This window comes from Periplaneta americana, chromosome 10 (genome assembly GCF_040183065.1).
Source record: "Periplaneta americana isolate PAMFEO1 chromosome 10, P.americana_PAMFEO1_priV1, whole genome shotgun sequence".
Taxonomy (NCBI): domain Eukaryota; kingdom Metazoa; phylum Arthropoda; class Insecta; order Blattodea; family Blattidae; genus Periplaneta; species Periplaneta americana.
The window spans coordinates 159,415,946-159,437,037 of record NC_091126.1 but is presented as its reverse complement, the minus strand read 5'-3'; the positions used below and the strand labels follow the sequence as shown (position 1 = coordinate 159,437,037).

The window sequence follows — 21,092 nt, the reverse complement described above, 5'->3', positions numbered from 1 at the left end:
TTCACATCAGAACAGTGCGCATAAAGCCTGGGCACATATCACACTGCTGGCTGGTAATGTGGATGTACAACACCGATGTATCTGCACAGATAATTAGCTGTTTTTATGGTTTCAGTGAGGCAAAGCCTGGGGACATGTAACACTGCTGGAAATGTGGATGTAAATAAACCGATATATCGCGAGACATAATTAGCTGATCTTTATAGTTTGGACGAGGTAATGTCTCCCTTCACTGACGCAAATAACCTCCTCCCAAACGTCGAATACCTCCACTTTGTCCAGTTGCATGAAACTCAAGATATCTATTCCACAGTGACGGTTCCTCGGGGGAGGGAAGGGAGGAACGTCCTCCTCACATTTTTCTTCTTTTGAAAGCAAATACCAAATAAAATATGTGCCTTGAAATTCGAGGAAGATTCGATAATTTTTAAGTTCACAGCTATAAGAAAACCTAGGTTGATCTAGTTTTAAACGACGCGCGCTCATATGCTGCTAGAAAACTGTGAGAAAGATGGGAGATTGTTTGTGTGGAGGAAAGACAATCCATTCCTCCTTTACTGCAGTTAACACACATAGATAACAGCGCACTAGCGGCCAGAGAAAGAAGCAGAGTTTTAAAGCAAGTAAATGAAGGGATACGGAGGAGATCCTCGTCTGAATCAGCGCATGGGCGGGAAATAGAAACCGACTGGTCGTGCAGCAAGCTTGCTACCGCTGCCATCTAACGATGTTGCATTCAACCAGACTATAACACATCTAGGAGGAGGCACAATAAAAACAGTTTTAACGCAAAGCTATGAAAGAAACCATATATTTTTTTTTTAAATTATAAATCAAAATATATTATCCATTGCACTTTGTATAGGCTAATATTCATGGTTTGAAACTTTCGCGGATGTCTGAGAGTTGAAGTTGGGTTTATATAAAACAAAGAGGAAGTAGTTAAAATTAGTATCGCAGATTTGTTTGGCCCCTGAAATTCACTTCCATTCATTGTCTACTAGACAGGGCAACAGCCAAGTTGTCAGTTTTGTACTAATATATTTGAAATTGAAAGTACTCCAAACTACATTTGCAACACACACAAAAAAAAAATAATCGGCCACCGGCAGCTTTGAACAATAATGGTAGTATGACTTTACAAGAACTGACATTCTTCAAAAGCATGTGATACCGAACCTGAAAATATACATTTGGCAATGTACATGTGGCAACAAAGACCACGTGGGTGGGTGCAGTGTTCTCACTTTCCTCAGATTATTTCCCATTCCCATTTCCGTAAAACGGTTCCGGTTACGTGTTAGTAGCTGGTATCTTCCAACACGTGTGATGCTGTAGTGTAGTCGAAAAATGCTGCGAGGTTGTTAATTTCCTTGTAGTTGTTATTTGTGGAATTATTCAACAATGAATGGAAGTGAAAACGTAATATATTTTGGAAAATTTAGGAAATTCAGTTTACAAGAATAAAAGGGAAGGCCAACTTCAATACAATCTGGTCTTACATGTATGCATTTAGGCTAATTTGTAGCATGTTTCATTCAAGAAGGTGTCATTTCGTGCTGTTAACTTCTTTCCTCCTCTTAAGAAATACGCAGGAACTGCCACTGGTTGGAGTGTTGTTAGCTGCGCTGCGATGTGGATGATGAAAGAGAACTTGCTAAAATGTTCCGAATCTGACAATTTTAAACAAATTTTATGAACAGACGTAATTTACAGAATTTCCCAGTTCTGTAATATTTATATTATTATTGAAGTATAAAATCGTTTTTTTTTCTATAGTCGATTTAGAATTGAAGAGGTAAACTCCAAATAAGTTATGAGAAAAATGATAAAACGGATAAAATAAATTTGACATTACCAAAATTTAAAAATTAATTACAATAGTGTGTTTTATTGCAAGAGCTCGAGTGTTAACAAGTTGCCAAATATGATGATTTGATACTTCAGTCTAATAAATGTTCATAATAATGAAATTGTGTTGTATATTAAGACTGGTACCTCTGTTGTGATCTCTGATTTGATAGTATATAAATATAACAGTCCCCATTAAGCTGTTATTACGTCTTTCATAGAATGTGGTACTTAAATTTCTTTTGGCTTGATGATTTTTTCTAACTTTTATGCACTGATTTACTCACGTATTTTCTTGAAAATTTGCTTCCTATCAAACAATTTTTGGCTACGTGATTTTGCTAAGTTTATAATTGTGCTGATATACCTGTTAAATAATTGTTCCCTTCCTTATAAAGCAGGTTTTTAACTTCTCGGTTTCGTAAAATTTTATTTCTAGGACAGTTATAGGCCATATTCAATACGGCGTACAACTTCGTACTTGCTTCAGAATGTATTCTAAAATATAAAGTGAGAAGTCCACTAGCTTAATGAAATCGGAGGATCACGAACAATGTTTCTCTCAGCCAATATTAACTAATCACTTTAAAATTACAGATATACACGATTTCCATATGGAGCAAAAACTGTGTAATTTACATTAGATAAGCAAAGTTCCCAGAAAAAAATATACTCGTTCTGTGAAATTGTTCCTTAATCAATATTTTATTGTTATAGCAAAGCAAATTTAAGAATGGTATTAAAGCTGGTACTTAAGTTTAGACTACTTATCTCCGTTTGATAAACTGGTGACTGATGACAATACTGTGTGAGCAAAGAAAGCATTAATTTGGTTAGGCGGAAAATTTTTCATTTGAGAAAGCTGCGGAAATTTTCTTTTTACATCACTGAATACAACTGAACATGGATCACACGATAGAAGATTGGTGCAGCAGTCATCCACAAAGTTATAACTCATGGTCGGATGTAATAAAATATAACAAAAAGAGAAGAAAAACATGTATTTACCTGAAGCTCTCTCTTTAAGGGTTGAAATACAAATACAAAATTCATGGATATTCACAAATTTAATCTCACAGAGGCAAAAGCTGTGTCGAGAATACAACATTCTGCCATTCTGTCTGGTACACCGCATCGTTACCACTAGCACGACTGAAATTAACTTCGTTAAATATAACGCGTGTTTAACAAGTGATTGAATCAAGTTAAACACGACAATCGCGGTCACATGTCCACGTGCGACCAAAGTTATAAAAACGTTCCTCAACACCGACAACAGGCAAAAGCGTCGACTGATATGAAAATGACAAAATGATTACGTACTCAAATACACTCCCCCCCACATTTCGCATAAAAGACAGGTGATGTCACTAACACCAGCTTACGTCATTATGAACGCACGTGAATTAAAATGTATATGACAGTAGCAATAACAAGAATGAAGTAGTAGCAATGATTGTAACAGCAGCGCTAGCATAAGAAGAGTACAAATTATGGCTCCAGTAGCATTAGCAGCAGTAAATCTAGCAACAGATAAATCAGGGTAGTCAGAAGTAGCAGCAATGAAAGTAGTAGCAGCAGTAATAGAAGTAGCAACAGAAATAGCAAGGTAGTAGCAGTAGTGAATGTAGTTACAATAATGGCTGCAGTATCAACAAACGTAGCTTTTCAGCAGTAAATCTAGCAACAGATAAATCAGGGTAGTGTCAGAAGTAGCAGCAATGAAAGTAGTAGCAGCAGCAATAGAAGTAGCAACAGAAATAGCAAGGTAGTAGCAGTAGTGAATGTAGTTACAATAGTGGCTGCAGTATCAACAAACGTAGCTTTTCAGCAGTAAATCTAGCAACAGATAAATCAGGGTATTGTCAGAAGTAGCAGTAATGAAAGTAGTAGCAGCAGCAGCAATAAAAGTAGCAACACAAATAGCAAGGTAGTAGCTGTAGTGAATGTAGTTACAATAATGGCTGCAGTATCAACAAACGTAGCTTTTCAGCAGTAAATCTAGCAACAGATAAATCAGGGTATTGTCAGAAGTAGCAGTAATGAAAGTAGTAGCAGCAGTAGCAATAGAAGTAGCAACACAAATAGCAAGGTAGTAGCTGTAGTGAATGTAGTTACAATAATGGCTGCAGTATCAATAAACGTAGCATTGCAGCAGTAAATCTAGCAACAGATAAATCAGGGTAGTCAGAAGTAGCAGCAATGAAAGTAGTAGCAGCAGTAATAGAAGTAGCAACAGAAATAGCAAGGTAGTAGCAGTAGTGAATGTAGTTACAATAGTGGCTGCAGTATCAACAAACGTAGCTTTTCAGCAGTAAATCTAGCAACAGATAAATCAGGGTATTGTCAGAAGTAGCAGTAATGAAAGTAGTAGCAGCAGCAGCAATAGAAGTAGCAACAGAAATAGCAAGGTAGTAGCAGTAGTGAATGTAGTTACAATAATGGCTGCAGTATCAACAAACGTAGCTTTTCAGCAGTAAATCTAGCAACAGATAAATCAGGGTATTGTCAGAAGTAGCAGTAATGAAAGTAGTAGCAGCAGCAATAGAAGTAGCAACACAAATAGCAAGGTAGTAGCTGTAGCGAATGTAGTTACAATAATGGCTGCAGTATCAACAAACGTAGCTTTTCAGCAGTAAATCTAGCAACAGATAAATCAGGGTATTTTCAGAAGTAGCAGTAATGAAAGTAGCAGCAGCAGCAGCAATAGAAGTAGCAATACAAATAGCAAGGTAGTAGCTGTAGTGAATGTAGTTACAATAATGGCTGCAGTATCAATAAACGTAGCATTGCAGCAGTAAATCTAGCAACAGATAAATCAGGGTAGTGTCAGAAGTAGCAGCAATGAAAGTAGTAGCAGCAGCAATAGAAGTAGCAACAGAAATAGCGAGGTAGTAGCAGTAGTGAATGTAGTTACAATATTGGCAGCAGTATCAACAAACGTAGCATTGCAGCAATAAATCTAGCAACAGATAAATCAGGGTAGTGTCAGAAGTAGCAGCAATGAAAATAGTAGCAGCAGCAATAGAAGTAGCAACAGAAATAGCAAGGTAGTAGCAGTAGTGAATGCAGTTACAATAATGGCTGCAGTATCAACAAACGTCGCATTACAGCAGCAAATCTAGCAACAGATAAATCAGGGTAGTGTCAGAAGTAGCAATGAAAGTAGTAGCAGCAGCAGCAATAGAAGTAGCAACAGAAATAACAAGGTAGTAGCAGTAGTGAATTTAGTTACAATAATGGCTGTAGTATCAACAAACGTAGCATTGCAGTAGTAAATCTAGCAACAGATTTATCAGGGTAGTGTCAGAAGTAGCAGCAATGAAAGTAGAAGTATCAGCAGTAATAGAAGTAGCAACAGAAATAGCAAAGTAGTAGCAGTAGTGAATGTAGTTATAATAATGGCTGCAGTACCAACAAACGTAGCATTGCAGCAGTAAATATAGCAACAGATAAATCAGGTTAGTGTCAGAAGTAGCAGCAATCAAAGTAGTAGCAGCAATAGAAGTAGCAACAGAAATAGCACGTAGTAGCAGTAGTTACAATAATGGCTGCAGCATCAACAAACGTAGCATTGCAGCAGTAGTATTGCAACAATTAAAGTAGCAATAGAAATAGAAGTTTAGTAGCATTACTGGAAGCATGCATCCACTTCTATGACACTGTATGACAAATAAACCACCAACACCACCACTATTGCCTGTCATACTCTCTACAGTAAATACTGTCCAACATGTGTTACATTTTCAGGGTGAGTTACCTGTAAATTTAATTGACCTGTTAATTATTCTATTATGTATGTTGCAATATTTTTTATTGAGTTCTAAGTAATTTTTGTGTAAATGCACGGCAAATTTTAATCTGCGCATTTTAAATTACAGTATTTATAAAATTATTCCAGGTACACGAAGCAGACACTCAGCAATTACGTTTCAGCAATTCTGTTAGCGCGTTAAAAATTTGCTTTAATTAATTTGACACGAAAGACACAAATCCCGTTCGTTTGCGTACTTCCTTGCTGTCATGTCGACGTCCACCGTAATGCAATGCAATTGGTTCAGTTTACTTTGCACTCTGACACATCGAAACTAACTTATTTGCTCTATGTCTAGCCGTGTAAACAGATCTTTTCGCATCATACGATGCTAAATTCTTGTAAAAACATCGCAAATGGAAGATTTGACAGCACACACCAAATGGAAATAATTACTAAATCTGCCTTCCCGGTTTTAGCACATCAAGAGGTCGGAAGAATCCTGTAATCAGAACAGCCTGTGTCTGGGTTGTGCGAGTTCATTGTTCAATCCATTATGCAATTACTCTTGTTAGCACTGCAGATAGTTGCTGTGCTGTACACTTCTCATTAGAACCCGTGGAGGTTTCCCATCGCCGGCGGAGTCTACCTGTGTGTGAGTACATTACTAAAACATCAACATACGACTGTACCATGCCTGGCCGGGCGCTTTCAATTAACACGGCACATACCGCGTGGAGTTAGTCTACCGATCCTCAAGTTTCGACAACGTGGGGAAATAACCGGCAATGGGCTGAGGAGGGAAATTATATCTGTGCTTTCAAACGCTCTATTATTTATAGCCAACTCCAATTATGTAACAATCAAAATTAACTATAAACAAGGAGTTAACTTTATCTAAATAGACAAGACATCACTACAAACACGATATGCCCGGATTTAGATATTAAGGCATTGCGACGAGATGTAGAGGACTCAAACTGACGCGCTCGAGGGACCAGTCAGACGGTTTAATGTACACGGCTCAAATACAACTAGAGTCCAGTGTTTGGTCCCCGATTCTGTGGAAACGAATTAGCTTAATACAGATCAAAACGCAACAGCACGTTGCAGGAAGACTCCAATCAGTTTGTGATTAATGTATTCAATTCAATTCAATTTATTTGCCCATTAGACATAACGTTTTAGGCTTCGTCAGAATTGATTGACAAACATATAATAGTACATTATGCAACGAGCCTATAATGAAGGTAATTAAGAAGTGAGTATGGATATTTATGAAACGACGCAAGCGAGTTTCATAATTTTCATACGAGCTTCTTAATTACCATTATAGGCTCGTTGCATACGACTTTTTATGCTCGACCATATTTCTAACTTGATATTATTAATTTTATTGTATCTGACCTGGAGCAATGTCCCGTATGTTGTGACATGTGCGCAGACGCGAAAGTATTGATTTTTTCCGAGGAACAGATGTCCACATTGACCTTGCTAAGCCATAAGAACCTACAGAGATAACATTGAAATTAAATTAGACATTGAAAAACGAGATGACAAATTGAATTTATTTTAATATTATTTACAATTAACGCTAAATTATAGTAACAGAACATAACCTTCTGCGACAGAATTGGATTTCCAGCCTCCGTGACTTTTCGCTATTTCTCTTTCGATTGCATATCCGAGAATAATCGATACCTGCGGTTTTATAACGGTAGAAAGTTGACCTGTCATTGGCTGAACAGTTGTAACCTGAGTCGTCATTGGCTGAAAGACCTGACCTTTAATGAGTAGGTGTACTTTAATGACATGCATTAAAGGTCTGCTATCAGGTGTATAATTACTACATTTCGGCATGGTCGAGCATAAAATATAATTTAAGTATCATTTAATAATGCTTATGCTCGACCATGCCGAAATGTAGTAATTATACACCTGGTAGCAGTCCTTTAATGCATGTCATTAAAGTACACCTACTCATTAATGCACAGGTGTTCAGCCAATGACAAGTCAGCTTTGTACCGTTATAAAACCGCAAGTATCGATTATTCTCGGATATGCAATCGAAAGAGAATTAGTGAAAAGTCACGGAGGCTGGAAATCCAATACTGTCGCAGAAGTTTATGTTCTGTTACTATAATAATTAGCGTTAATTGTAAATAATATTCAAATAAATTCAATTTGTCATCTCGTTTTTTAATGTAGAATTCAATAATCAAGGTTATATCAAGTTTAACGGCATTACATCAAGGTCAATGACATTATTGTTCCTCGGAAAAAATCAATACTTTCGCGTCTGCGCACATCTCACAATTCACGACCTAGAACAAGGTCACTTCCGATCTTGTCAGATACAAATAAAATGTATATATCTGAATAATTTCAAGTTAGAAATGTGGTCGAGCATAAAAGTCGTATAAAACTCGCCTATAATGGTAATTAAGAAGCTCGTATGAAAATTATGAAACTCGCTTGTGCTCGTTTCATAAACATCCATACTCGCTTCTTAATTACTATCATTATAGGCTCGTTGCATAATGTACTATTAAAAACACTAATAAAAGAAGCAGTAAAATTTAAATAATACAATGAAAACCAGAAGTAATTTGAGACTTTTAGATTAAAGAAAACTAACTAAAATACAATTAAACTTATTTATTAAAATACAATTTCATACAAATTTGTGTTGAAAAACTCAGCAACAGAATAAAAAGGACTATTTAATAACCAATTGTAAAATCTAGTTTTGAAGCTATTGAGTGGTAATTTGTAATATTGACTGGGGAACTTATATAATTTCATCCCCATAAGTAAAAAGTTTGTGTTGATCTTGTGCTACAATATGGAATATTAATTTGTTCACTATTTCTAATTTCATGATCATGTATATTGGCCACTAATGAGTAATTGTCGATATTATTTTGTCGAGTGTAAAGTACTAGATCATATATATACAAATTTATGATTGTTAAAATCCGCGATTGTCTGAAAAGTGGCCGACAATGTTCCAGATATTTTGATTTACATAAAATTCTAATGGCTTTCTTTTGTAAAATCAAGACGCTTCCAATTTTGGTTCCATTTCCCCAGAAAATTGGGGCATATCGGATTATCGACTGAAAAAAGAAAAGTAGGCACATCTTAAATAATTTTGAGAGACGGAAGTCGTTAATTTCTTTAACAAATATAAAACTCTTGATGGCTTTGTGCATATGTATTCGATGTGCTTATCCCATGTTAAACTGGAGTCTATAAAAAGTCCCAGAAATTTTGTGTAGTTGAGTCTGTTGTCCTTATTTATTAGATAATTTAGGCTGAAAGTTATGTTGATAGTTTTTTCTTGATTAAGCAAGAAACCATTAGATTCAAACCATAAAGCTATCTGTGATAGAGTATCGTTGTTGAGAGCATGTAGTGAAGCATAATAGGGATATCTTATGCGAAGTTTTACCGTTAGATGGCAGGAGCGTTCCATGCGGCACAACATGTTGTAGGGCTATATTATGTCATATGCTACAGTTCATTACATTCTCCCGCCTGTTGTTTTTTGTGCGTGTCAAAATTATATTTATAATTATATTGTATAACCTAGTGGCCTATAATTTAATATCATTCAGTATTTTCTTACATCATAATTTAATTTACAATAAATAATAGCGTAAACTTGTATAATACTGAGCGATTCCCCTTAAGAGATGGATGAGGAAATCTGCAGAATGCAGAATATAGATACAAGTAAATTGAATATTCATGAACCTAAACGAGAACTTTGAGAACGAGGTGCACGAATAAAAAAAAAATAGGAACTCTGTCGAAAGTAAATATTACCTCTTTAATCATTAGTATTGTAAGTATCGTACGCAAAAAACAGGATATGCAGCCACCAATGTGTTTTTTTTATAGGGAAGGGACTATCGAGATTGAATTCCTCATATTTTTTTCCCTCTAGTTGCAGAAAGATCAAATGCAATATTTGATAAGATGATATAATATGATCGCGGTAGCTACACAGTATCACGATCATTCCTGCGTTTTGTAGGTTAAGGACAGCAGTTTTGAATACTATATAGGATGATTTTTCAAAATTTGAAGTAAAAACGTGGTTTTAATAATTAATCAACAGCACATTAAAAACATTATTCACGAAATGGATTTCACTATGAATTGTCCTGGATAATAAGCATCTCAGTTAATCGAGAGTTTACTGCAGGCGTAAACTTCCGAGACTCCTAGAAGTACTGAATATAATCTAAGCTAACTAAACTTGCTGTCGAGGTTGCATTATTTTAATAATTTACTTTTCCCTCTTCCAAAATGAAACTGTAGCCAGCAATTTCTTACTTGAAGTAGTTATTTTTGTTTAATTGCTAACACTTTCGAGTAGCAATTTCATTAGTTAAAATTTTAAGGTTCAAAGCATATATTCAAAATATTTCGGGACCTGTATGAAGACAAAGGCTTTCCCTGGTTTTTCCATCCATCCATCCATCCATCCATCCATCCATCCATCCATCCATCCATCCATCCATCCATCCACATTTCTGCCTATGTAATAGGGCTAATTATTCAGTTGTTTATTATACATGTACATATATAAACAAATCGCAAAAGGAAGGGTTTTTTAGAAACAAAAAGAGGAATAGGAGAAGTTAATTGTATGTAAACTATTTTCTTGTTAGAAGCAATTATTTATTATGTAAATACTTCACTTCATTGGTTAGGAGAAACTAATAGGGTCTACTGCTCGACGTGTGTGATCTCTAAGTACTTTTGAGCATTTGTTGAAAAAATAATAATGACAATATTGATTGAAATAGAGTATATTGATTGTGTGATTGTGAAAATGTAGTCCTTACTCTCCAGTCGTGATTATGTAATGAGTTTTCTTAGAGTGATTTGTGAGATGCACGTGACACGAAAAAACAAATTGATTAAATTAAGATATTGAGAGCCATCGTAATTTTTGGGGGTCAATCATTTAAGGGGATATGTATGATTTTTAAGACATCCACAATTTTCGGCCAAAATTAGTGAAATTTAAACTATATAAACAGAGCTATAATGATATGATCTGTACAAAATTTGGCGCGTTTAGGTCTAATAGTTTTGAAATTATATTTTTAAGTATATTTTATATTGACGTTACTAAAAAGCTCCTTGCATCAAAGTTTTCAAAATGTTTAGTTCATATTTGCTCAAAATCTTGAAAATAGTTATTGGAATAAAAGTGAATTAGCTTTTTGAGCTTAGTAATAGTATAAGTTAAAGTGCAATCAAAGATAAAATATTATTTCTAAATTAAAGAAACACGTAGTCTAATAAAAGTAAATATACAGAAACAAGCAACAAATAAAACATAAACAATACATTTAAAATAAAGAAATAAAAGGAATCTAGATACTATCTGCTGACCCAAATGTAAATTAATTTACCTTCGATGTCAATTCCGAAATGAATTTATTTCTCTCTTCTCCTGAATAATGCCTATTTTTTCATGTTGCGTCTTATAATGCCGTTTTGTTACTTTTTTTGCAAATTATATTTTTTTACACAACAAACACTGGACTTCATCACCATGTTCGAAGCATACATATCGTATCTTCCACTCTTCCTTGAAGGCTTCCTTCCGTTCCGTCATGATGCGCTGTGTTCTAAGATCTGTACATCCTTTAGCAATGTTTACAGGTAAAAGAGCTCCGCGCGCGCGCAGCGGGCATAAAAGAGCTCTAGCTCGAAATTACTAGTCACCATCGCAAGACTGGTTTACGCGCTGAAACTAAATTTCGTGTGGGATTGGCTAAAGTGTAAACCATTTGTTATCACGTGGCTTCGTTGGGAGTTTGTGTTTCTAAATATCGATAGTGATGAGATGATGAAAATGAACGTTGTGTGTCACCAATTGGACCAATCCATATATACACACATCAGCTAAAATCATTATATATAAGATGGGACGAGGACAATGATATGGCAAAATTGCAAAATCCACAGCTGCGATAGGAGTGCCACTCTTGAGGTTAAAGTAAATAACAGCGCAAAATATAGCAAGATATTCTGCATCAATAAAGTGTCTCTAAATAAGAAGGGATCTTTGTAAAATCTGTTAATTCAGTCGTGACCTAATTCCAAGAATAGTGTATAAATTTCATGCAAATCAAACCGACCCCACTATAGACAAAATTCTTAGCGCTCTCCACATCAAAACAATGGGTACTGAATACGAATTCCCATACCACAGAAACAATGAACCCTCGGCCAGTTTTGTAGGATGTTAAGTATGAGAACTATAAAAATAAAAACAAGAAACATGATGCCTGGCAAGAAATTTCAGAAGCAATAAAGATGGAATGAGTTGAGGTAGAAAAAGGAGAATGATGCAAAACAACGTTTTATCGTGAAATGGAAACATAAAAGCCATCTGGAAGAGGAACTGAAGTTTATTTCTCAATATGTTTGAAAATGGTGGCTAGCATCCTGAAATCAACTCAATTCTGACAAAGATATTGATTTGGGTTTTTAGTGGGTTATTTTACGACGCTTTATCAACATCCCAGGTTATTTAGAGTCTGACTGAAATGAGGGTGATAATGTCGGTGAAATGAGTCCGGGATCAAGCATAGATATTTACCCAGCATTTGCTCATATTGGGTTTAGGGAAAACCCAGGAAAAAACTTCAACCAGGTAACTTGCTCCCACCGGGATTCGAGCCCGGGCCTCTTGGTTTCGCAGTCAGACGCGCTAACCATTACTGCACAGGTGAGGACTGAATTGGTTTAAACATATTGCTGCAAAGAATACGGTAATTCTGCGCGTCAGCATTCGGCAGTACATACATACATACATACATACATACATACATACATACATACAGGGACATCATTTTATTTTTACTAACATTTTTAATATTAACCTGGCTATACCTTTAGAGAACCGGAAAACCCGTTCGCTAGCCCCTTCCACAACTGGAGTTCGATGATACTGGAGTAAAACACAAACACATCACTTTAGTAGATATAGGAGGGAAGAAAAGTACTTCATCCATTTACGTAAACTAGGAAATATCGCGATTTTGAGTTCGATAATTTTCATTAGGATTTTTATTTAATCGAAATGCAGTACTCTATTAAGAATGAGTGTTTTTACTCACGAACTGAGCTATCCATGCGAACGTGTTCATTATGTAGTGTATATTATACTGTCTACAGCACATTAGCGTACAATATAGAGAATAATGAAGTTCAATTGAAAAATAATCATAAGATGGATATTTAAACACATTTTTGAAGATGGTAGCCATTCATTTCGATAGCCTACAGGCTTCAGTTCTTTTGTGCATATTATCGCAATATAGACAATTGCATCTAATTCCAATTATCAGTTTCGTCCTTCGTACTAGTAACTCATGTTGAAATAATTCTGTACCTACTCTATAAAAGAGTACCTTATGTAATGTAAATTCAATCTTCACTTCTGCCCGACCCGAATAGATAAAATTACTCGGACATGCTATCTACTCTCCGTCCAAGTGGTTATGCCGCAGGATCGTAGAAAGGAGGGAAATCACGTTACAGTTAATTACTTAACGAGGCCCTTTTATTTAAGTTACTTTAAACAGTTGTATAATATTACGTAAACGTCCAATTCCTAACAGAAATTAATGTTTTCAGAAAAGAGCTAAGACAGCCCTGCTTTTACAGAGGGCCGTGCAGAAGCAGGTGGGGGAAATCGGGATGTGACGTAGGCAAAAGGACAGTACTTGTGCGAAAATATGATTCAATATTAAAAGTTCTTTCGTCACTGGAAAACGCGAACATATTTCTGGAAAGTACTATACTCAGTAACTCAGTGCTGTTTTCTATAAGCGGCCTTGATTCTGTCTCGAAAACAGTTGAAACTTCATTAGTAGAAGAGGTGGGAGTGAAGTACATTCAAAAACTCAGGTACAATAAAAATTGAAGTAAAAGTAAAATGATGTCCCTGTACATACCTACATACATACATTGCATTACAAGTCTAATTTATTAGCTTATTTTATAAGTAGGGGATGGATGTTGATGACCTAAAAATCTACTTATAATGATCATTAAAATGCCCTTAAACTAATGGAAAAATGACACAAAATTAAAAGAAAATGACATTTAAATATTATTCACCGTACTCGCACCACAACTTCTTAAAAATTAGTCACCTTGTTTCAATGACTCCCATGCAAATCTCGGAGAGAGGAGGCAACGTCCTGGAATTTAGTTAAGATAAAGAAAAAGAAAATGCAACAAAATGAAGGTTTTAAGGGAAAACTATAGATTTTAATGAGGGTTTATAATGTGTTTCAATCAGGGGTGGTTCATGTCAGTGCCTTCATTCTCTATCTCCTCATCCTTCCGCGCTTCTCTTTTGTTACCAGATCTTCCAAATGAAGGAGTGTAAATGACAAAACAAAGTGTGGGCGCAGCGTGCATTCTTGCAATCTTTGTGTTAAAAATACTGTCTACTACAGAAAACATCCCTTCCGAACCACGTCCTGGCCAGGACACGGTGAAAGTTTGCCTCCCTTCCAAACATAAATTCCAAAGACACCCTCGTACCGACAAAAGAACAGTATTGGTTAAACTAAGCTGTTGTCAAGCATTTTATATTACTTCTGTTGCGTGAAGTGAAGCCTTCAGTGGAATGAAGGATGGACTTTAGAGTCTGTTCCAAACTATAAAACTCAAATTTTACTGTTATTCACTTATTCAGTAGGTACTTACTACTGACCTATTTGCTTAGAAAATGATTTAAAAGACCTATCTGTAAAGAAGAAAGTAAAATGCATTCCAGATTATCTAAAAGTTCTTCAAAGTATTAAACATGACCAATAAATGCCGAAAAAAATATAAAAATGATCTATTCGTTCAAAAAACGTAAAAAAATTCAATATAAGAAATTATTTTTTTACGTTAATATTAACATAGAAAGGATAGGCATCGTCCTAATGTGAAAAATAAGATGACTTTTTATCAACATCCTACTTATAACTAATGTTGGAAATAAATCTGTACGATTTCTTTCTGAGCCACGGCAACGAAGTGGACCTGGGGGGGGGGACATGTGGCGAGACTACACCAGACAAGATGGACCCATGCAGTCACGATGTGGGACCCCTACGTCGGAAAGAGAGGACAGGGAAGACCACGGCTCAGATGGTCTGACATGTTTACCAAAGAGGCGGGGAAACAATGGTCGAGGACAGCAAAGAACAGAGTTTTGTGGAAAGAACTAGGGAAGCTCATTATAAATAGATAACGTAATCAGTGTTAAGATATTGTAAATAGTAAAGTCAGTATTAGTGAAAGTGTAAGATAAGTTTTGTAAATAGTAAAGTCAGTGTTGAGAAAATGTCAGGTAAATTGTGTAAATCAGTGTTTGTCAAAGTTCCAGTGTCAGTATAATGTGTGTATTGCAAAAAAAAAATGAACAAAGAACAGTGCGAAGACTACTTAAAGTTGAACAGGGTTATTACCAATGTCACAAAAGTAGTATACACGACAAGCTCGCCTGGATTGGCTCACCAAGCGAGTACACTTGATCCATCCCTGTCGCCGGGGTTCTAACCCCAACACAGGAGGCCTGTGCCCAACATGGGACATCATGGCTAACATTCATTCATTCATGCATTCATTCATTCATATGTGAAGATTCGCTCTTCTAATTTGTACTGCATTGCCAATAACTGAAATGCAGTGGAAGTCAGCTGTATATAAATGTTCTGACTTTGACGTTTCTTCTGAATGTGTTATCTGTCCATGCTACGCAACGCTATACCTTCCCATATTCGATTCAGGGACAGTAAAGGACCGACGGCATTCACCCGAGAGAAAACCTGTTTTCTAGAGGATGTTCTGTACTTGTACGTATTATGATAAGAACAAAGCCTTCATGCCATGAATTTCAAGTTCGAGTTAGCACGTCCGTTTAGATATTTAAGTCCCCTTTCTTAATATGGCTTTTTATGCATCATTCTCGAGCTTTCAGTATGTTAATACGTGCTGCTGGACTATAAATTACTGCTGTCCCCTGGAACAATTGCCATCGTTTGGTTTTTCAATTCTTTTATTTGCATAAAAACAATAGGCATGTGCGGCGATATATTCACTGATGGCGGGGCATGCTTACTCCTTTTAGTTCCTGCCATTGTCAGACTGAAATTAATGTCAAACATCTTACAGGAGGATCTTACCTTGGACGTAGAGAGAACATAGAGGAAATCTCCACCGGGCGCGACCGTTGTGTCCGGTAAAATAGTTCGACCTGGGTCAACGACGACTTCCTCGTACTCTGCGCCCACCAGAGCGCCAGAGAGCAGCACCTGCGAAAGGGACAAATTATTAAAAGCTTTTCCTAACCTTTCATCCTAAATCATATCCTGGAAATTTAGCAAGTGACGTCGGCAAGCGATATTATGGGTAATGGCACGAAATGTTTCAATTTATGTAAGATAAATCGAAACCTGGAATATTTATTAGGATTCGTTCCGAATATAATAATAATTAATGGAAAGGTAAAAACTGTTATCATCATTATTATTATTATTATTATTATTATTATTATTATTATTATTATTATTATTATTATTACCCATTAAACGTATTTCAGTGCTCAGAAAAATTTTGCATGTTATTTTATTGCAAACCTGTGAAGAAATACGCAAATTTATTTTTGTGCTAAAATATTGCATATTTATTCACAAGTTTGCAATAAAGTAATATGCAACAATTTTTAGGTAGGTTTGGAAGTAAATCCCGAAAAGACAAAGTATACGATTATGTCTCGTGACGAGAATATTGTACGAAATGGAAATATAAAAATTGGAAATTTATCTTTTGAAGAGGTGGAGAAGTTCAAATATCTTGGAGCAACAGTAAAAAATATAAATGATACTCGGGAGGAAATTAAACATGTAATAAATATGGGGCATGCCTGTTATTATTCGGTTGAGAAGCTTTCATCATCCAGTCTGCTGTTAAAAAATCGGAAAGTTAGAATTTATAAAAGTTATATTACCGGATGTTGTTTATGGTTGTGAAACTTGGACTCTCACTTTGAGAGAGAAGAACATAAATTAAGGGTGTTTGACAATAAGGTCCTTAGGAAAATATTTGGGGCTAAAAGGGATGAAATTACAGGAGAATGGAGAAAGTTACACAACACAGAATTGCACGTATTGCATTTTTCACCTGACATAATTAGGAACATTAAATCCAGACGTTTGAGATGGACAGGGCATGTAGAACGTATGGGCGAATCCATAAATGCATATAGAGTGTTAGTTGGGAGGCCGGAGAGAAAAAGACCTTTAGGGAGGCCGAAACGTAGATTGAAAAATAATATTAAAATGGATTTGAAGGAGGTGGGATATGGTGATAGAGAATGGATTAATCTTGCTCAGGATAGGGATCAATGGCGGGCTTATGTGATGGCGGCAATGAACCTCTGGGTTCCTTAAAAGGCAGTAAGTAAGTAAGTAAGCAAGCATGTAAGCAAGCAACAATTTTTAGCAAAAAATACACATAATCCATAATTATTTTCATAAGTTTCCAATAAAATAACATACAAAAATTTCTTTGAGCTGTATAATATAGAAAGCTAGTACTGCATTGCTTGCAACAGTAATGTCAAAGCAAGCGCATTTTTCTGACCTTGACTTCGTGCGCGGACATCAAGCGCTAGGTATGGCAGGAGGAACGATTATGTACGGTAGTGGCAAAAAACCGGACCGACCCTTGTAGCTGATTTCAGAGCCTTGTTCACTCCAGAGCACGATAGACTGGTAACTAAGACTTTCGTGGTTCGAATTCTGCCTGGGAAGGAATTTTTTTCTTTGTTCCTTATTCAAATTTATTCCCAATACTTTTCGATTGCTGGTAAAATTCATGTTCCGGGAATAATAAGTTAATTAACTAGTAAAATATCGGCGGAACGCTATACCGACTGAGATATCTAGGAACTACAGCAGACACCGGTTCAATTTTTCCCTTAAATTACTCAAATCAACTTCACAGAGAAGCTAGTTCTGCATAATATACGTAACTGTTCGTTAACAGAAAACTACAAATTCAAGTCACAGAGCTTGTGTATAGGCCTACTCAATGTTGGGTCTCTGGTGGTCTGTCAGCCCACTTGATGTATGTGGATATAAAGGGAAAAATTTTGCCTTTGAAATTATTCAAATTATACCATTATTAAATCTACCGGACTATCTACAGCATGTTTTTTTTATACAGAAGGAATAATAATAATTTATTTATTTAATCTGGCAGAGCTAAGGCAGTAGGCCTTCTCTTCCGCCCAGCCAGACTCTAATTCTAATTGAATACAATTGCTTACCTAGTTATTACATTAATATCTAGACCATAAAACAACATGAAAGTAAATAATGAAAGTTGGATAACTACTGTAATGTTAGTGTGACAATAATAAACATTGGTAAGAAATAGTTACAATAATAATAATAATAATAATGAGATAATTTAGATATTTATCTGTGATATATATATATATAATCATTAAACATTGAGAAACCTGAAACAGCTGTTATTGTTAACAAGAATTGTTAGAAAAATATTTCGTTAGCCTATTCTTAAATTGGTTTGATGTCTGACATTCCTTGACATTACTCGGTAGGGAATTCCAAAGTCGGGGAACAGCCACAGTGAAAGAAGATGAATATGAGGATGTTCGGTGGGAGGGAATGGATAATATTGAGGAGTGTTGTGATCGTGTGTCTAGGTTATGATGGGTGGATAAATTTTGAAAACGAGACGCAAGATAGACAGGAGTGGAGAAATGCAATACGTGAAAGAGAAGGGAAAGACAGTGGATTTTCCTACGATCTTCTAGACGGAGCCAGGACAATATTTCGAGGGATGGTGTTACGTGATCAACTCGGCGAATATTGCAGAAGAAACGGACGCACATATTATGAACACGTTGTAGTCTCTGCGCCGAAGTAACGCTTAGGTCAGTAAGCAGAATATCACAGTAATCGAAGTCGGGCATCAAGAGTGTTTGCACTAACATTTTTTTCATGGAAAAGGGTAGAAAATTCTTCAATCGCCTAATCGAGTGGATTAATGAGAATACTTTTTTTGCAGGTTTCTGCAACTTGAATGTTCCAATTTAAACGTTTATCCATATAAATACCTAGGTTCTTTACTGATTCACTGAACGGAATTTCGGTGCCGTATATTTTAATCAGGGACAATTTTATGTCCAGAATTTTAAACCGGTCGGATTTAGCAGGTCAATGATAGTTAGGGGTTTCTTGTGTCCTTCCTTCAAGTACCTGCAACCCCTAAATGTCATTGGCGTGTTAATCAGATTGGTTTAAAATTCCTGGCGGGAAGATTCTGTTTAAAAAACATACTGCAGCAAATGCTCGCCGTGCGTTGATCCGTTCACGGAATTCTTGCGAATTTTAAGATGTCCATCAATGATCTCTTGTTTTTGCTGCTACGTAAATATCTCTTACAGCCATTTCGTAAGAAGTCAAGTTTCCGCAGCGAACATAGAAATGAAAGAAAACAGGAAACTCTAGTCCGTGTAGAGCGTTGCGCTGAATACATAGAGGAAAGTCAGAAGGGAGAATTTCCCCGAGTTCGGAATTAAAAAGTCAGCAGGCACTGTTCTTCCTTGTACGGAAGTGGTAAACCTAACAAATTGGCTGTCAACCTCGTACTACAAGCCTGTACATAAAACAACAAAATAACCTACGTATCTCTTGGCACACCTAAATAAAAGAAAAGTACGTGTCTATTACATATATATGAAGGACATAATAGAATGACAAAATACACACAATACAGACTCCAAAATATAAAATTTAATTCAACTGAGTTCATAATTCAGGCTCAGTCACTAGCCTACACGAACGGAAGTTATTCAAAGCGATAGCGATAATCTTGTAAACATATCTGATTTTTTTACGAAAGGCCCTTTACGATTAGTCCTCTTATTTTAACTCCTTCAAGTCTGATGTACATTATAGTGTACATTGTTTCTTTTTTTTCTTTTTTGGAATGTCTTCGATACTTTTAAATATTTTGAAAAATTCGATGTGATAGAAGTGGAGAATATTATTTTTGAAACATTTATATACCTGAATTAAAAATAAAATTTAACTCTGTTATCACTTACATAACTGCGTGAATAGATAGAGTGAATGGGGATGCTGTATCATTAAGAATTAGGAACTATAGAACGATCGAGACAGGTGGAGGAGAGTTCTTGAGCAGGCCCAGATTCAGAGATGAATTGTAGCGCCATGGATGATGACGAACACTTACATAGCACTGACCAACTATTAAGTTAAAATAGATGGATGGATGGATGGATGGATGGATGGATGGATGGATGGATAGATAGATAGATAGATAGATAGATAGATAGATAGATAGATAGATAGACAGACAGACAGACAGACAGACAGACAGACAGACAGACAGATAGATAGATAGATAGATAGATAGACAGAGAGACAGACAGACAGACAGACATAGACAGACAGACAGACAGACAGACAGACAGACAGACAGATAGATAGATAGATAGATAGATAGATAGATAGATAGATAGACAGACAGACAGACAGACAGACAGACAGATAGATATAGATAGATAGATAGATAGATAGATAGATAGATAGATAGATAGACAGAGAGACAGAGAGACAGAGAGACAGACAGACAGACAGACATAGACAGACAGACAGACAGACAGACAGATAGATAGACAGACAGACAGACAGATAGATAGATATAGATAGATAGATAGATAGATAGATAGATAGATAGATAGATAGATAGATAGATAGATAGATAGATAGATAGATAGATAGATAGATAGATAGATAGATAGATAGATAGATATAGATAGATAGATAGATAGATAGATAGATAGGTAGATAGATAGATAGATAGATAGATAGATAGATAGATATAGATAGATAGATATAGATAGATAGATAGATAGATAGATAGATAGATAGATAGATAGATAGATAGATAGATAGATAGATAGATAGATAGATAGATAGATAGATAGATAGATAGATAGATAGATAGATAGATAGATAGATAGATAGACAACAGACAGAGACAGACAGACAGACACAGACAGATAGATAGATAGATAGATAGATAGATAGATAGATAGATAGATAGATAGATAGATAGATAGATAGATAGATAGATAGATAGATAGATAGATAGATAGATAGACAGATAGACAGACAGATAGATAAATAATAACTTCACTCCGGTAATATTGTATTGTGGTCCTAATTTACAAGATTGACGAATTTCGATGTAGTGTATATCATCCTCTGAATTTTAGCGTGGTCCCACGCAATTTTCTGGCTTCGTGTTATGGTGGGTGGGAAGCGTTCATGGTTGGTAATGTAATGAAAAGGTGAGGGTTCTGAAATTGAATTGAGTTTGAGGATGT

At 35.8% G+C, this 21,092-nt stretch overlaps 1 protein-coding gene across 11 annotated transcripts in view; it reads right to left on the bottom strand.

Moving 5' to 3' along the window:
* The window catches only part of PlexB (plexin B), a 1,260,445-nt gene that overhangs the window by 649,116 nt on the left and 590,237 nt on the right, over positions 1-21,092 (bottom strand). For all 11 annotated transcript variants that reach the window (XM_069838306.1, XM_069838310.1, XM_069838312.1 and 8 more), the window contains exon 4: positions 15,829-15,957. In XM_069838306.1, coding sequence (XP_069694407.1) covers positions 15,829-15,957 — 129 coding nt within the window. The remainder of the gene's footprint in view (positions 1-15,828; positions 15,958-21,092) is intronic.